A 19321-nucleotide genomic window follows, 5' to 3' on the forward strand; every position below is an offset into this window, starting at 1 on the left:
ATGGATTCTTGGACATTTAGCAAAATATCAAATATATTTCCTGTTACGAAAGGGTAAATTACTGCTAAAAGAACAGAAAACAGCCACCAACAGTGTTGGAAAACCCCATAAAATGATACAACATTACATAATCTAAATCTATATCCTACAGTATCCCGCTTTTATAAAATGAGCCGTGTTCTTTCAGTGCTACGCATAATTGCTGGTGCTAAAGGAATCAATTCCAGCCTGTTCTTTCAATGTTTTATGCACCTTACAATAGATGAATAAATACATAGCGAAAAGAAAAATCCATTAAAAACACTGCTAAATGACTGAAAAGGTAAGCTTTTGTGCGCTGCTCGTAATGCGATTGACGGTCTCACCATTCTCAGCCGAGAACACAATGGTAACGGGGCTGAACGGTCCCTGGCCTTTGGTGTTGTAGGCACCCACTTTGACGCTAAATGGAGAAAAGGGTGGGATGCTCTCGTTCCGGTACACGTAACGGGACTGGGATGGTATGGAGGTGACGGCGTGTGTCCAGTTGACCTCCCCCAGTGGCCGGAAAGCGATGATGTAGCCGAAACCATCTCCGTTTTGCAGGTCTTCAGGCACAGGCTGGGAGGGAAACAAAAAACTATAGTGATATTAAAACATACAGACCAGATCCAGCCTCAGGTTCACACCCAGTGCCTTTCCAAATCCCACACAGTTTTTGCAAAGTGATGCAATCTCTTGAGAGCACAAATGATCCGCTTTCTAATATACAACCAAATTTGAATTGAATGCCATTACGGGAGTAAAGGGCCCAGATGGAAAACAACATTGGCTTTGACTAAGGTAATAAACACCCCCATTCAATTCCATTTAATTAGCCAAAACTATTACCTCGCACAGAGGGAGTGATAATATAGACAGATGACTTACCTCCCATGTTATTACTAACTCTGACTTGGAACCACCCCCACCTCCGACATCGGTGGGGGCCGTGTCAGGAACTGCATACAGAAAAACAAAGAAAAAAAAACAGCCATGTTTTCAGTACAGCGGATAGATGCAACCCCTGCCTTCCTCATTATTTCTTTTCTTTTTCCTTTTACTCAAAGCCTCATTATCAAGTATCAAATGTAACAAAGCTCCGGTCCCTTAGCAACTGCTTTTAAAAGATTCTGTGGGCAGCATCTGAGTTAACGGCCTTTGTTTCTAGTGAATTTCACCATTTGCCGAGAGTCTCTCAACAATAATGCTAGAAGAATTAGTTCTATAATGTACAAAGAGGCACTTGAGCATTGAATGCACCGAAATTGTATCGCTTCATCATGTGACATTTGAAGAATATGGACACTTGAGCATTAGTGGGTTCAACCTCAGACAGCATGCCCACGGACCGCCTACAATCGCTTACTGACCATTTGATGCATACTGCACACAAAACTGGATTGCGCTTTCTTGATCGGGCAAGCTCTGTTCTGATTGGCTGACGAATTTGATGAGCAATTTTTTTCACAAGGTACTTTTTGAGGATGAAATTATCTCTGGATTTGCCAAAGTTTGAAATGTTACATTAAATCAGATCAAGACTACTCAGAGCAGTTCTGTCTGTGAAATAGTCTGTACTACTTTTGGAAGGGTAGAAATTCAGATTTTGGAGTAATTTTGCTTCCGACCACTTCTTTGTTAATCGGAGTCAAAGAAAATTGCTAACGAATATATAAGTAAACAAAAGGTGTTTCGATTGTCTGTTTTTCGATTGTTCACAAAAATTAAAAAATTTTAATCAAAGCATACTGGTAATGAAAATATGATGAGAAAAAATAACAGTGCAAGATACACCAATCAGGGATAACATAATGACCACATTTCTAATATTGTGTTGGTCCCCGTTTTGCTGCCAAAACAGCCCTGACCCATCGAGGCATGGACTCCACTAGACCCCTGAAGGTGTGCCGTAGTATCTGGATGTTAGCAGCAGATCCTTTAAGTCCTGTAAGTTGCGAGGTGGGGCCTCCATGGATCAAACTTGTTTGTTCAGCACATCCCACAGATGCTCGATTAGATTGAGATCTGGGGAATTTGGAGGCCAAGTCAACACCTCAAATTCAATGTGCTCCTCAAACAATTCCTGAACCATTTTTGCTTTGTGGCAGGGCGCATTATCCTGCTGAAAGAGGTCACAGCCACCAGGGAATACCGTTTCCATGAAAGGGTATACATGGTCTGCAACAATGCTTAGTTAGGTGGTACGTATCAAAGTAACATCCACATGGACGGCAGGACCCAAGTTTTCCCAGCAGAACATTGCCCAAAGAGTCGCACTGCCTCCACCGGCTTGCCTTCTTCCCATAGTGCATCCTGGTGCCATGTGTTCCCCAGATAAGCGATGCACACGCACCCAGTCATCCACATGATGTAAAAGAAAACGTGATTCATCAGACCAGGCCACCTTCTTTCATTGCTTCGTGGTCCAGTTCTGATGCTCACGAGCCCGGTGTTGGTGCTTCCGGTGGTGGACAGGGGTCAGCACGGGCACCCTGAGTGGTCTGCGGCTATGCAGCCCCATACGCAACAAACTGTGATGCACTGTGTATTCTAACACCTTTCCATCAGAACCAGCATTAACGTCTTGAGCAATTTGAGCTACAGTAGATCGTCTGTTGAATCAGACCACACGGGCCAGCCTTCACTCCCCACATGCATCAATGAGCCTTGACTGCCCTTGACCCTGTTGCCGGTTCACCACTGTTCCTTCCTTGGAGCACTTTTGATCGATACTGACCACTGCAGACCGGGAACACCCCACAAGAGCTGCAGTTTTGGAGATGCTCTGTCCCATTTGTCTAGCCATCACTATTTGGCCCTTGTCCAACTTGCTCAAATCCTTATGCTTGCCCATTTTTCCTGCTTCTAACATCCACTTTGAGGACAAAATGTTCACTTGCTGCCTAATATATCCCACCCACTAACAGGTGCCGTGATGAAGAGATAATCGGTGTTATTCACTTCACCTGTCAGTGGTCATAATGTTATGCCTGATCGGTGTATTTACACTACCATTTACACTACACTACCATTCATACACTACTATTCAATAGTTTAGGGTCAGTAAGATTTTTTAAAAGAAATGAATACTTATATTCAAGAAGGATCAATTAAACTGATCAAAAAGGACAGTAAAGTCATTTATAATTCATATTAGAAAGATTTCTGAAAATTCAGCTTTGCCATTACTGGAATAAATTACATTTTAAATGATATTAGAAAACAGTTATCTAGTGATAATATTTTACAATATTACCATTTTTACTGTATTTTCGATCAAATAAATGCAACCTTGGTGAGCATAAGAAACTTCTTTCAAAAACATAAAAAAATCTCACTGACCCCAAATGTTATGAACTGTATTTGAAATAATGGTTTGAATGCACAAGTTAACTAAGTCAATAGTTAGTCAGAAGATGTAATGTTGTGAATTAGTTTTTTCTGTAACAATGCACTAAAACAAAGGCAATCAATAGCTAAACCATAGAAAATTCACAAGATTGTATTACTATAGTGTACTCATTATGTTATTTCAGTAGGGTTTACAAAACAGGCAGAGTTTCACAGGCATTGGTTAAATGTTGGTATATGTTTAAATTAATCCATATAATGTTTGAATATTTGCTATAATTTTGTGCTCTCATTAACTAAAATGTTATTTTCATAGACTATAATTAGATCAAAATAAAATTGCCTAAAAGAAATGAATATTACATGGCAAAAACACAATTTAAATGAGATATTTTCCAATTTGACTTTCAGTAAAAAAATGTGTGTATAAATTAACACCATTGGTGACTCACCTGCATCTTCAGTTTTAGTTTTAAGAGAAGCGGGACTCGGTTCCCCCACGCCGACGCTGTTTCTGGCCAGCACTCTGAACTCATACTCCACCCATGCGTTCAGATCCACCACCGTTGCCGTCAAGGTGTTCCCATCAATCACCTCCGGGACTGAGAGCAAACAGAAAAGTCACTGTTTAACTGAAAATACCTGGATTACACGGCCGCACCATGAAAGTCAACAACAGGAGCCCAATTTTGAGTCTATGTTTACAGTAAGCCAGAAATGTCACAAAACATAAAAAATGTGTTCTATACCATGCCCCTGTCTGGGTGGGATGTTGTTCGAATGAATTCAGATTCAAGCAGCAAGGCAAGAGACCAGATTAAGTCGTTTTGCGTTAGTACTTAGAGTCCCTTATATGTACTCAAAGCGAGCATAAGCTTCTTTCTTAAAACACATGAGACATGCTATGGTAATTTTAGTCTCTTGCTGAATTGATGCTCCGCTTGACTAGCTTTAGCTAATCCTGTATTGTTACCCGTGTTCACTGCTTGCCAGCCCACTGTGAAAGCTGTCTTGGCCTGGATTATATAGCTTGTGATGGGGCTGCCGTTATCCTGGCCGGGTCTCCAAGAAAGCTGAGCCGTGCTGTCAGTGATCTCCTCCACTGTTACGCCATCTGGAGCTCCTGGGGGACCTGATTCAATCAGACAATTAGCAGTGAATTAGCAATTAGAAATGAAGTTACCTTCACTGACATCTAACCTTGCTCACCCCCTGCCAGGAAGTTCTCTCCGCTTATCGCCCCACTAAACGGTGATATAAGGCCAGTCTCTAAAAGGTGTTATTACATTTTAAGCGGTTGCTTTTGTGGGAACACTAGATCTCTTTGAGAATCACAGGAAAGCTTTTCAGAGGCTTGAGCTGTTTTCTTAACAGCTACGGCACGTCTCCTTTGAAAAGCTGCAAGTAGCTGCAAATTTCCAATTAAAAATGTGCAGAGAGTTGTCTTCCTTTGTCAAATTCACACTCCTTTGGGGGAAAATATAACGAAATGGAGCATAATGTTTGGTGGTTTTGTCAGCGCAGGTCACTTGTAGCATCAATAATAAGACCAGACAGTGTTTGCTTCTCACCTAAAAGGCACTCAAAGACAAATCATCAAGACAAATTGTAATTTTTTTTCTTCATATTTGATTTTGGCGTGAGGAGTTTGCATGCATCTTTGGTCTGACTAACATTTACATAATTCATTTTAAACCAAGGCCCCCCATTGTGCATAATATTAAAAGGCCAGACACTCCTAGTTTCTGTAAATTAAACTGCTGGAAGTTTTAGGAGCTGAATGTCCTTCAGGGGTCCTTCTCTTTTTTTCATGCCTGTTCCAGTTACTTAATCTCAATAATCTTAATAATGAATTATATGAATACTTTTACTTACAATTTCTACCTGATGCAACATTTTAGAGCTTTGATGCCTATTGAGTTTTGCAATTGCATTCATTTAACTTACAGTGGGTGTAGAAATGAATTACCCCCTTTAAAATAATCACATTTTGTTGCTTTGCTGCCTGAAATGAAGACAGACAAAGTTTTTGTTTTATCCAGCTCTATTTACTCAGTGCAACTTATAACATCCAAGTGAAAGATATAGCACCAACATGTCAGAAAAAAAACAAAAAAACAATCACGGAGTTGGAAAAAGGATCACCCCCCTCCTAAAAATGACTTGTAAACTCAATCAGGTGTAGCTGATCACCTTCTCAATGGCACACAAAGCCATTTGACTTTTAACTGTGATCAGCTGTGGTCATTTTGATTAGCTCAGCATGAAAAGAGCTTTTGTACAACAGGGAGAGTACAACACAGATCCTTCCTGATCAGGATGTCACTTTCAAACTGGATGAAAGAGCCAGGAGGAAACTGGACAGAGAGGCTACCAAGAGGCCTACAGCAACTCTGAAGCAGTTGTAGGAATTTATGACAAAGAGTGGTCATTGTGTGCATGTGACAACAATATCACAAATTCTCCAAAAATGCAAGAAAAAAAAGCCACTCCTCAAGAAAGGCTACATGCAGTCACGACTGAGCTTTGCCAAAACACACCTTGAAGATTCTGAGGCAGATGAGACTAAAATTGAATTAAGCAGCCTCAACGCCAAACAATATGTCTGGCGGGAAATCCAATCCAGCTCACCAGCCAAATAACAGCATTCCTCCAGTAAAGCACGGAGGTGGTAATATTATGGGCTGTTTTTCTGCAGCAGGGACTGGAGCACTTGTCAGGATAGAAGGAAAAATGGATGGGGCAAAATACCATCAAATTCTTGAGGAATATATGCCCTCTGCCAGAAATTTGTCAATGGGAAGAATCTAACATGTCAATGACCCAAAGCACACAGTGGTTGAAGAAGAAAAAGGTGAATGTCTTTGCATGGCCGAGTCAGAGCCCAGACTTAAACCCCAATGAAAATATGTGGAATGACTTGAAGACTGCAGTCCACAAACCGTCACCATCAAATTGAACTGAACTTGAGCAGTTCTGCAAAGAAGAGTGGATATTGCAAAGTCTAGATGTGGAAAGTTAGTAGAGACATAACCCAACAGACTAAAGGCTGTAATTAAAGCAAAAGGTGGTTCAACAAAATACTGACACAAGGGGGTGATCCTTTTTCTAACTTAGTGAATCTGTTTTTATTTTTTTTCTGACATGGTGTTATTTCTTTCACTTGGATGTTATAAGTTGCACTGAGTAAATACAGCTGAATAAAACAAAAACTGTGTCTGTCTTAGTTTCAGGCAGCAAAGCAACAAAATGTGATTATTTTAAAGTGGGGTGATTCTTTTCTACACCCACTGTACATTTCTAGGTTATAGAAATCAGACATTTATAATTTGACTCCCCATCTATAGAGCGCAGTATAGCTGTGACGTCAAAACCAGGAAGACAAATTCACCATGGGTTCCCTCGAGATTTTCCTATGGGTTTTTATAATGGTGTTTTTAATTTCATACGTAAAGTAAGGTAAGTGGTAACTATAACTTGACAATACTTGTTTTATTGTACAATGTAAACTGCAAACACGTACACTCCAGATTTCTTATGTAGTTACAAACAAACATTTTTAAAAATAACAAAAAAAAATTTGCTTCAAAATTTGCATTTTCAGTATGGGTGTGTGTAATTCACATTGTAGACTGAAACGTCCAAGTATCGTCAATTTATGTTTAACACGGGCGTTGTTTTACTCATAAATTGAAAAACCCTATTTTAAAAACCCATAGAAAAATATTGTTGGAGCCAACTAATTCATTTTAAGTCATCTTGAGGGCCCCTTGGAAGTTTGTTGACGCCCTCTAGTAGACCCCGGCCCCCTGTTTGAGACATGGCCCCACATTTAAAGATCCTTATGTAAGGCCAACTGGTTTTATTTGCTTGCTACAGCCAGTTTTTACTTGCATTTTGTGCTTGCTGAGTATGAATTCCATATCCTGCTTCTACACTGTTATAAAGCATTATTATAGGCTCTGGCAGTAAAAGTTTGCATGTCATCTAATTTCAATTGAAAGATATCGATCCCGCTAAAACTAATTTGTAACCTTTGATAAACAGCTTTGATATGTTCCTCTAATGACCTCTAATGGAACATGTAATAACAGATCAATTCAACAGACATATACATTTCCTTGGCAAAGCAAAGAAAGCATTTGTATCTTTCAATCAGGTTTTCCTTCCAAATCCAAACCCTGCATTTGAAGCTCCCCCAGTTGCCTGGCCATCGCTCTCTTACCTTTCACGATTAAAATAGCTACAGCTGATAAACTCTCGACATCCGTGTCGACCACACAGACATACTTTCCGGCGTGCTTCAGCTGTATATTCCGTATCATCAAATCTCCTGATGTACTCTGGAGATATAAACACACACATACGCATTACTATCCACTCTATCAACTGGGGCTTTAAAGCGACAGGAAGATGTGTGAGTTGTTTGCTATGTTTGCCGGCAAGTGATTCAGTAAGTATAGACACCCAGCTGGGTTTGGGAATGAAAATGTGGCCCAACTCCACAGCTAATGGATGACTTTTGGCAAAGGCTGTTCGCTGCTACGTTTGAAATGTCCGTCATGGATAAATATTTCCTCTGGCCAAGCCTTAGGCTCCTTCGGCACTGCACAGGATCCAGCTACCAAACTCACTCGCTAATTGGCTAATTAGAGCTTAATCACATTTAAGAGGTAGTGTGATTGGATTCAGTGTGCTAAAACCCTGTGATACGAAACCATACAAGTGATGAATACTAAATCCACACACGACAATTAAACGCCTTTGTTAATCTAATAAAGATGAAGAAAGTTGTTCATAAGAGTGGAGGTGAACTTTAAAAGCGCTCTGTCAAGGGAATAGATGAAGTACTGTGAAAACAGGTAAAGTAATAAAGATATATATACTATTATATTCATGATGATACTTGTAATTAACAAGTAAAAAGAGCATCAGAATCATCATATATTATAAAGTTATAATTATAATGAGGACCTTATTTATTGTAAAGCAACTGATTCAACTGATTAAATCTTTGAATCCTTTTAATTGATATGCTGATTAATTGCATGCATCAATTTATGCAGAGAATAGAATCCAATTTAATTCAAAGACTGAACGCACTGAATAGACCATTTTAAAAGAACAGACAACTTTGGAAAAACTCAAGACTCCAGCGTTTTGTTTCACGCCATTGCTCTCCATTTAGATGATTTTTAACATAAGCATTTATGTATGCTTATATTGCGTTTGGCCTCGTTCTGTATTGCGTATCTTGTCAGTGTCTGCGCTTGCTTGGCCATTTGTTGTGAAAAAATAAGGAAAGTGTGTTCAAGCGCCAGCAGAAAACAGTGTAAAGAAATACTCTTTGAGAGAAGCAGTCTTTATCAGCGGAAGTTAAAAGCAGCTCGTAAGTGTATTTACTTGTCTCATTAGTGTTTAGTGCAGTTGTTGTTGCTAGGAAATGCTTGTTTTGTTTACTGTGTGGAGACGTGCTGATATCACGCTTGGTCTCATTCTGTATCGCGTATCTTGTCAGTGTCTGCGCTTGCTTGGCCATTTGTTGTGAAAAAATAAGGAAAGTGTGTCCAGCTGAATTAATTTAGTATTTTGTTAGACGGGTATAAAAAAGCTTAGTTTACGGCGGCAGCTGTCGCGTGACGGCCTCCTCGTGTGAAGACCAAAGAGTGTAAAGACCTACAATTGATTGCTTCTGTTGTCCTCATTTGTAAGTCGCTTTGGATAAAAGCATCTGCTAAATGACTAAATAAATAAAATGTATGCATTAAAGTAACATTCTATACTGAAAGCCCTAATAAAAAAGATATTTGCGTGACTTGCACTACTGTTCTAAAGTTTGAGGTCAGTAAGATTTTAAATCAATAAAAAAGGAATGAAACTTCCTATTCCTTAAAGAATCCTGAAAAAAATGCATCACGATTTCCATAAAAAATGTTCACAAACAGCATCACTTTTGTGGGTGATTTTATATTGCTACCTGATTTGCATAATTCTCTTAGTGAAAAAGTTGCTAAAACCATGCAGACAGCATATGCAAATAAATAGTGCTATCAGTGGGTGCATTTAATTCTTACTCTATCTACACCTATCTGTAAAAAAAATCTTCAGTTTACTAAAATGGATTCTTTATTGCTATTGTTTATAGACACTGATTCGCTTGGATGTTGATATTGTCTGTGCAGCACTGAAGTCTTTGGCACAGACAACTTCACTAATTAAATAAAAGCGCTTAGATTTCAAATCAATTAAATTAGATAAGATGTATGCTCTTATCTGAGGGGGAGATTGTGGTTGGCAAACAAGAAGCAAATCTGCAATTTCAGCAGTAAGGGCATTAGGCTACAAATTTAGTTTCATTATGGAAATGAATTCATCCAAGCTGTGAACTTCATGTTGATAATCCTACAAGACGGGTGGCATCTGAGAAATTTATAAGAAGAACTGGAATATAATTACTGATAAGAATCACTGGCTTAAATCAAGATGAGAGCGTTTCCTATGTGTGTGTCCCAAATGTTCAGATTTATCACAAAATTACCGTAATTATATAAAAGTCAAAAATAATTTTATTTTACTGTTGCTTTCCACAAAAAATAACTCATTAAATTCTCTGAAATATGCAACCTTATTTGAAAAAGAAATCATCTTTTTGATGGCTTTGGGTTGGTGATTAATGAATCTGTTTAAGGATTTCTCAGTTGAGTCATGCACATCCAATATTGACCAGTCTGTCCTCATTAGGGAATTCTCTCAGTCTTTAAAATCATTACTATTTCTAGAAAGGCATCATCACATCCCAGAGAAAAGCAGTCTGAGATGTGAGATCTGACCATTCAAAAGCCATATGAGGATATTACACTTGGGATCCTTGAAGGCAAAACTTTAATGGATTGATTTTTATTCTGTGAAGAGGAGGGAAAAGAGCTAAAAGTGAACGTAGTGGGCTGCTAAGCAGTGAAAGGAACAGCTAAAAACCTCAAAAAGAGAGTGATGAATTGATCTCTGCCAAGTCTCCCACATTTTAACAGTAGGTCTGGCTCAGAGTATAATAGCATTATACAGTAAACTACTGGATCAACTCCCTCAGAATCTGTCATTTGTTGAGTATAATAAATTAATTTAATTGTTAGAGATGTACAGTACAGAGACATTAAAGGAACACTCAGTATTTTTCTTCATTAGAAAGGCTTTACACAAAGAAACGAATAGTACTTTTTTTAATACATTTGTTTAAAATCATATGCATTCACATAAAATATGATGCAGACTCCAGTCATATGACCGGCAAAATAAAAGTTTTTATTTTTAATTAAATTAAATTGGTCCACGACAACTGTCATATTTGCAATGTGCATTTTCAATTTGCATTTTGAAACTGCCTGATTGCAGAACCTCAGTTTTTGACTGAACATTGTCAAAATTATTTTGGATAAGCACAGATCAATGAGACCTATGATTAATCAGTTCCAAAAAGGAATACAAAAAGTGCTAACTGAAAGAAAACAAAATGGCAAAAAGACTGAATACAAGATTTAGTGATAATATAGCATTATGATAGGTTTACAAGCAATTTTCAAAAGGCTTGGTAATTTTTGACTGGGAACACCAAATAAGGTAAAGGATAACCAGCACAGCACAAGTGTGAAAACAATGTTTGGTGAAGTTAAAATGCTAGATTTTTGTTGAACATCTTTACACACTTCCATGACATGTTAAACAGTATAAAGCAGAATACAGACAGAAAGCATATCTAAAAAATATAACTTACCCCACCCACATGCTCATAATGCTGGTCCAGTTTATTGAGGAGCTGCCCATTGAAGGCCCAGGAGAATGAAACATCCAGAGCGGGGTCACATGAGATCTGGCAGGGCAGTACAATGCTCTCCCCAACAATGATCTCCATGTCCACTGGACCCTGGGTGATTTGTGTGGGATCTGCTCAAAATCACACATAAGGTTGATTCATTTAAATTAATAATAAGTGTAAATATATACATATAGTATACATAAATTCTAAACCATTTAATTAAAGGGCAATATTTTCAACCAGATCTCAAAAACGTGACATTTGTGCAAAACCTGAAATCAATGCTCCAGGTACAAAAACTCTGAGCCTGAAACCAAACAAACCGACTCTAAGATTTACAGCAAAAATAAAACTAACAAAAGTAGGAGACTGTGTCCTTATCAATGAATGAAGTACTAATCTCATGATGAAGCATCGCAATTTATTTCCACAGACTGGTAAGCAAAGCCAAGAGGCATCCCCGCATTCAGCGCAGTTCACGATTGTGGCTTGAGGGACATATCAGGGAATGAGGTTACATATGTAACGAGACGTTCCCTATCAGTCAGTCACGTTCGATGTTACTTCGACATTAGGGGTCCCTATGGAAAACGCCACAACCAGAACTATGTTACGAAAATTGAAGGTGCAGGTGCTGATAAGCAAGCATGTCAGGACCGATGCACCTCGATCCGTAGCCTACCCAACGCCCAATAAGCCAGATCATTTATTAAATATACGGACTTACCAGAAAAGCCAAAAAAGGGTTGTTCCGACATTCACTATACTAGATTTCAGCAACCGTTGGGGTGCAGAGATGCATCTGAATAGGAATGTGAACAGTAAGACTGGTTACAGCACCGTCTGACAACTGTCGCGATCCGAGTTCAGAAGAACACGGGTTTACCAAGGGAAACTGTACCATTGAAAAAAACATACAGGATTACCAAAGGAATCTGTGCTCGCACAACAGATCTCACGAGTGAGCTAATATAAGCCAGTCATCGAGATTGAGTTGAGGACTCGGATGCCCTTCTCCCAAAGTGGGGACAGGACACCCTCTGTGACTTTTATAAATATGCGGGGAGACCGAAACAGCACGAAGGCAACCCTTCCATCTCCGGGTCACCCATCTCTGGGGCGCTTCGAGGTGCTCTGGGAAGACTTAACGGCACCCTAAGAAGTGGACTGCACTCTCTTCCTGGGGGAAGCTCAACGCCCCTGTTGAGGAGTCTCCTCGGATACGCATCATCCCTGGGCCAGAACTACCCTTGTGCAGTTTTTTAAGCGCCTTGGCCTGGTGTACTTGCAGGATGGCCATGGTGTGCAGGGAAAGTGGTCTCAGCATGCTTGCGGCCAAGACACGTGAGACAGCAATCATGTCCGTCATCAGAGGTAAGGAAAATACTGCACTCAGAAGCACATGGTCGGAAAGACTATCTAGAAAGACACTCTCAGCCATGCAAGCTGTAGGAAATTGCTCTTTTAGGCTGGAGTGCCCAGGGGTGGATCACAACATTTATCTGTGCTAAGGAGAGGCGAACACACCACTGAATGCACTGTTTTCTGACACAGCCGAGAATCTCCTGCAGTGAAGGCTTCTTAGTTTCTTGAAGATTTCTCTTAGATCTGAATAAGTGGATGCACGCCGCCATCTTATATACCCGTATGTACTAGGGATGTGCGGGTCTAGTCTACAGCTCCTACTAGTCGACACTGAAAACAATAGTCGTTTACACGACAGAAAAAAAAAGAAAAACAAAAACAGGATTTTATCATTCACATTACATTCATCATTTTAACATTGCATTTAAAACATTTTATATAACAAATTAAAATAAAACGTTTGAAAAATACATTATTTTAAAAAGTTTATCTGGGCGGAAACTAAATTTTTACCTCAGACCTCACATGCGTTTTCTTCGTGTCAGTTGCGGCGAGTTCAAATATGACCATGCGAAAGACGAGAAGGTGTGGGATTATTTTGAATTAGAAGGAAACTGAAAAGTTTTGAGTAAACTGTGTAATGTCAAATTGTCTTACAATAACTCTACTGGAGCGATGCATAATCATATTCAATACGATACGGCACGTTTTCTGATCGCCTAAAATGAAATGATGATAACGCGAGGCAAGTGTGCGGCAAGCGGAATTCATTGAGGGATTTGACAGTGTGAGTCATAGATTAAGTATTTCAAATATAGGCTATGCTACACGCACGCACAGAGGTTTTTTTTTCTTACCATCTTTTGGGGGTTTCTTGCTTTTAGACTAGTCGACTAGTCGGATACAAAACTTTAGTTTAAACGACAGTCAAATTAGTCATCGCACACATCCCTAGTATGTACGGGGAGTGGCTTGGCATGCAAATTCCCCTCGCCAATTGTCATTGTCGATTTCTTGTAATGCTCAGAGGTAATTGGGGCTCCCAAGTGAGACCCCTAACTTCAGTGTCGACATAATGTCGAACGTGACTGACTGATAGGGAAACAAATTTCTCTAAGGAGGAAATGAATGGGATTTTTACTTCTATCCACTAGGACACTGCAGCTTTATCTACTGTATAAGGAAAAAGGCATATCAGTCTCTTGCTCTCTCTCTCTCTCTCTCTCTGTTTTTGATGTAGACTGATTTATTAACACAGAAGCGATTAGATAACTAAATATATACATTTATGTAAAGAAATATATATCTATATAAACATCACACACACACACACACACACACACACACACATGTTGTGTTTCCATGTTTTATGGGGAAATTCCATAGGCGTAATGGTTTTTATACTGTACAAACTGTATGTGCTATTGCCCTACACCAACCCTACACCTAAACCTACCCCTTACAGGAAACTTTGTGCACTTTTACTTTCTCAAAAAAACTCATTCTGTATGATTTATAAGCTTGTTTCCTCATGGGGACCTCAAAAATGTCCCCACAAGGTCAACATTTACTAGTATTACTATCCTTGTGGGGACATTTGGTCCCCATAATGTGATAAATACCAGGTACACACACACACACACACAAAAGAAAATAAATAGGGTCAATTTGGGTACAAATTCAGATTTTTTTTTTTTGTTTTAGTTTAAAAATTAGTTACAATATATATTTTTTTCAGTTCTGAAAATTAAATAATAAAAAAATATAGTGTAATGAACTTCATGAATTTCAAATGATCAAGGAAAATTCATTTTCTATTCAACTGACACGACACTTTTAATGACATCAATGTTTTTATAAGTGCCCAGTCGTTTAATGCGGAGGTTACTTCCATTCAGATTCATATTCAAATCTGTTGGCATGGAATCTGCTGTAAAAGACAGTAATCTCAGCAAAACCCAAAGTGCAAATGCAGCATTCTATATTTTTCTCTCTAAATTGTGCACGTGCAACCTATAACCTACACCCTCACACACTTCATTAGTGTAATCCAGGGTAATTGCAATGCCATAAGCGGAGCGTGAAAATGGGTAATTACAACAACACACAAAAAGCCTCTGTATCCCATCCCTGTTGAGTTGAGCTGAGACAAAAAAAAAAAAAAACCTGCCAGTTGGAGAGCTGAACCGCTCAACCCATTGCATTACACTAGAGGAGCATGTAAGCCCCAGAAAGCAATCAAACAACTTTACTTTCAGAATGCATTATTAAAACTTCATGAATCAGAAATCCTCTAATTGGCAGAGCACCTTTGTATATACTCTTCTGGATTAATCTATTTGTTGCTTTTGTTCCTCTATTGTAAGTCGCTTTGGATAAAGGCGCCAGCTAAATGCATAAATGTAAATGTTGTTCTGGGGTAACTGGCAGGTCAGGATAGGATAGGATATTACACAAAAAATAAATAAATAAATAAATTCTCATTTACTTAACCTTGTGTTGTCCCAAACGTGTATGATTTCCTTTATTTTGTCAAACACGAAGATATTTGAAGAACGTTTCGACTGTTTTTGTTTATACAAATAAAAGTCAGTGGGGTCCAATAGTTTCAAGCTCCAAAAAGGACATATAGCATAAATGAATGAATGAATGATGCATTTATATAGTTCATTCATCATTCATATAGCATAAAAGTAATCCATACAACACAAGTGGTTTAATGTAAAGTGCTTCAGTGTTTTCTGAAGTGATAAAATATATTAAAGATCAATTCATGTATACAGAGTCTAAATCAAATATGTGACCCTGGAACACAAAACCAATCTTAAGTGTCAATTTTTAAAAATTGAGGTTTATACATCATATGAAAGCTGAATAAACAAGATTTCCATTGATGTATGGTATGTTAGGATAGGACAATATTTGGTCGAGATATCTGAGGGTGCAAAAAAATCTAAATATTGAGAAAATCGCCTTTACAGTTGTCCAAATGAAGTCCTTAGCAATGCATATTACTAATAAAAAAATTAAGTTTTGATATATTTATGGTAGGAAATTTACAAAATATCTCCATGGAACATCATCTTTACTTAATATCCTAATGATTTTTGCCATAAAAGAAAAATCTATAATTTTGACCCATACAATGTATTTTTGGCTATTGCTACAAATATACCTGAGCTACTTATGACTGGTTTTGTGCTCCAGGGTCACATATGTCAAATACGTCACATCAGTGTTATTTTAGTATCACTCAGACACTATATATAGCTTTTTTTTGTAACATATTTTGAATTAGTTTTTATTTTGGTATTTTCAGTTTTTCTTTTAGTTGTAGTTTATGTTTTAGTATTTCGTTGTGTGTTTTTTATTATTATTTGTCATTATTATTATTTTATATATCTATATAGTTTTTTATTTTAGTACATCAAGTTAAAGTAAATGAAAATGAGAAATGTTGCTTTAGAAATTAGCTGAAGGAAATACGATTGAAGTTTATTTGGAAGTTTATTTCTTTTATTTTATTTCAAGTAACAAGTTTTTTATTGTTTTGCTTTTAGATAACTATATTAACCCTATGTCACATTAATAACATAAAACCTCATTTGTTCTTGCATGTCACGTGACTGAACATGTCATAACAGAGATGCCAGGACACAAAAAGCAGTGAGGTTTGATGTAATTCATGCCTTTCCTTATGTAATTTGGATTGTCTTTTGAAGTAAATAACCACTTAAATTTGGCTCTGTTCATCATATATGCTACCTTTATGTCCTTTTTGGAGCTTGAAACTGTTGGACCCCATTGGCTTCCATTATATGGACAACAACAGTTGAAACATTCATCAAAATATCTTTGTTTGTGTTACACAAAAGAAAGAAATGTTTGCAACGCCATGAGGGAGAGTAAATTACAGACTTTTTATTTTTGGATTAACAATCTCTTTAAGAAACTGTCATGATTTTGATTAATTGTGCAGCTGTATCAAGATCCAAATTGCCTGAAACTGTAAAGCCCCAGAGTTTGGAGAGAAATCACCACTTCCCACACACCATTCTCACAGTTGAACGACAATCTAAAATAACTTCTATCTGCAGAAAAAGCAAAGAGGAAGCCCAGACCGTAATACTGTTACAGTAATCCATACCTGTGACCAGCAGTCTTCCTGTAGTGCTGGCCGTACCAAACTGGTTTCTAGCCAAGCAAGCGTAGTTTCCCCCGTCCATCTTGGTCACATTTGTAATTCTAAGTGTTCCATCAGGGAGTAAAGTTATCCTGAAGGAGAGAAGCACAATCCTCTCAAATCAAATTTAACCTTGGTTAACTCATAATGGAGCTAGATTCCGAGTACAAATGAGTTTTATCTTGTGGGCACAGTAGAGATGAAGTAAGAAGAACATAATGTGTTTCTTTAGAATGGCACATAAATCTCGGTACATTGGACACTCTCCGTGGCTCAGTGCATGCAGCTACCTGAGAGCCAATGAAGCTGAAGAGTGTGCGTTCACACGAAACAGTCATTCAAACGTAAAGCCGGCGAGCTATAACAGCGGGCAGCATCGCTCAATCTACCGCCCCATCATTTGAATTAGACTTCCTTCCAAACCTTCATTGACATTACTTCATTAACGTACTCTTAATATACATGCTCTTAAGAAATACAAACCTTATTTCTGAAATATGTAGTTACACTAGTAATTAAAAAATTATATGACTGGATTAAAAGAAAAAAGTTTTTGGCTTATCAGCTGATCAATATATTTTAATAGACAGGGTTGTGACTTATTTTATATAATTATTTGTAGGTTCCAATTTGACATTTAGTAGATATTCACTATCATTCAAAAGTTTGGGGTCGGTAAGATTTTTTAAATGTTTTTGAAAGTGTGTCTTTATGCTTAAGGCTGCATTTATTTGATCAAAAATACAGTAAAATAATATTGTGAAATATTACTACAATTTAAGTGTTTTCACATGACCCTTCAAAAATCATTCTAATATGATTTAATCCTCAAGAAACGTTTCTTAATATTATCAATGTTGAAAATGGTTGTATTTTTGTGTAAAGCTGATGTTTTCTTTTTTCCCCTTTTTTTTCTCCAAAGAAAGTTCAAAAGAACAGCATTTATTTGAAGGATAATGTCTTACGCAACAATGTAAACGACTTTACTGCCACTTTTTTGATCAATTTATTGCATCCTTTCTCAAGAAAATGATTCATTTCTTAAAAAAAAAATCTTACTGACCCCAAAATTTTGAACAGTAGTGTATATTATTCTTGAGATCTAAAGGAAATATAATTATATACATCCAAAACTACTTAGTAACGTTAATATTCTAAGGCAATTATATTATTTTAATAAAATATTATGATAATATGTTTCTCTAGTTTTCTAGCATCTTTCTAGTATTACAACCATCCCTGTAATGGTAAATGCTTGTATCTTGTATTGAATTCAAAATTATTCTCAAGGCTTTCTTAATGTAAAAATGTAATGGTAATATTTGTGATGGCATATGGTACAGCAGTGTTTGATTTATGGAAAAAAATATATATATAATTGACCCCGGGCCTCCTTATATATCACCAGCTATTCACAATATATCATCCAGAGTAGCAGACAGCAAATGCTGGTAACCCAGTACTGGAATGTTAATGTTGTAATGCACAGTTCCCCGGCAATGCGCTTACAGTTCAATTGGACTTGGGCCGTCTCACCGAATGCTCTCAAAACAAACAACTGTGGCTTAATGCAAATCTATTGTTTTCCCACAGTAGTTCTGCACCCTTGACAGGATTCTCCCCATACTATTTAATCCAACTTCATTATAAAAAAAAGCCAAGCGTGCGATCCGCTGCGCTTCTTCAAGTGGCCTCCTACCAGGAATCATTTCATACTTGACAGACTCAACCCAAAATGCCGAGCGACCTCCTGCCGGCCCGGCCTAATGGCCTGCTTCATAATTCATGAGTGTTATGGTCAGTGAGCTACCACAATTGGCAATGCAGCTTCCTTTTGATAACTGTTCAGTTGCAGGCTGTGCACAGATAGTGTGAACATAGTAGGGCTGCTGGGGTGAAGCCTTGAACGAATAGATGGTCAGAAAGAAGGAATAAGAGGAATTAAGGACAAGAATACAAAGAAAAGAGAGAAAAAACGATTGTATCCGTACCTGTCTGTGCTCTGCACCGGTTCGATGCCTTTCCTCCACATGCAGATGGCTGTGGGAAAGGCCTGCGGCCTGCACTCCATGGTGACTGTGCTGCCCGTCTTGGCTTTAAGCAGAGCTCTGAGAGGGCTTCTGGAAAAGTCTGGGGGCGAGGCTGTGGAAAAACACATGGCCAAGAGAGTCAAACTACCGCCTCGGATGCCCTGCACGCATTACTGTAAACGGACAGCAGGGCCGAAAGCAGCATTGTGTGCGTGTGTTTGTGTGCACTGCTGATGTAGGACCACTTTAACATTTTCTCTTAAAAGAACAGTTCAAGGCAAATTCTGGAGGGACTTCACTTGCTCTCTGCCTCTCTCTGTTGTTTTAGCACTTCACTAAAGGAATTATGCAAATCAGGAAAAAAAATTAGTGATGAATGCAATTTGCGTGGAGCAGTTCCCCATTATGTGGGTGGTTTTGAGCACTAGGTTGTGAAGGATCGTACTTTTGGGATACAATATTTTCCATCATTTTGGGGATACAATATTTTCCATCATTTTATCTCTTTTAGGATAAACTTTTTAATTACGTTTTTAATTAGTGTGTCTTTATGAAGTGGAT

The 19321-nt window shown here is 38.1% G+C and overlaps 1 protein-coding gene across 1 annotated transcript in view; it reads right to left on the bottom strand.

Moving 5' to 3' along the window:
- LOC107568042 (contactin-3-like) overlaps nt 1–19321 on the bottom strand; it is an 81011-nt gene that overhangs the window by 19351 nt on the left and 42339 nt on the right. The window contains exons 10-17 of the mRNA XM_016253879.1: nt 18722–18872; nt 16695–16822; nt 11141–11310; nt 7598–7715; nt 4346–4504; nt 3825–3974; nt 910–980; nt 316–600 (exon numbers count right to left, since the gene is read on the bottom strand). Of these exons, the coding sequence (XP_016109365.1) occupies nt 316–600; nt 910–980; nt 3825–3974; nt 4346–4504; nt 7598–7715; nt 11141–11310; nt 16695–16822; nt 18722–18872 (1232 nt within the window). The remainder of the gene's footprint in view (nt 1–315; nt 601–909; nt 981–3824; nt 3975–4345; nt 4505–7597; nt 7716–11140; nt 11311–16694; nt 16823–18721; nt 18873–19321) is intronic.

The sequence above is a fragment of the Sinocyclocheilus grahami genome, unplaced genomic scaffold (assembly GCF_001515645.1).
Source record: "Sinocyclocheilus grahami isolate Dianchi unplaced genomic scaffold, SAMN03320097.WGS_v1.1 scaffold1209.1, whole genome shotgun sequence".
NCBI classification, from domain to species: domain Eukaryota; kingdom Metazoa; phylum Chordata; class Actinopteri; order Cypriniformes; family Cyprinidae; genus Sinocyclocheilus; species Sinocyclocheilus grahami.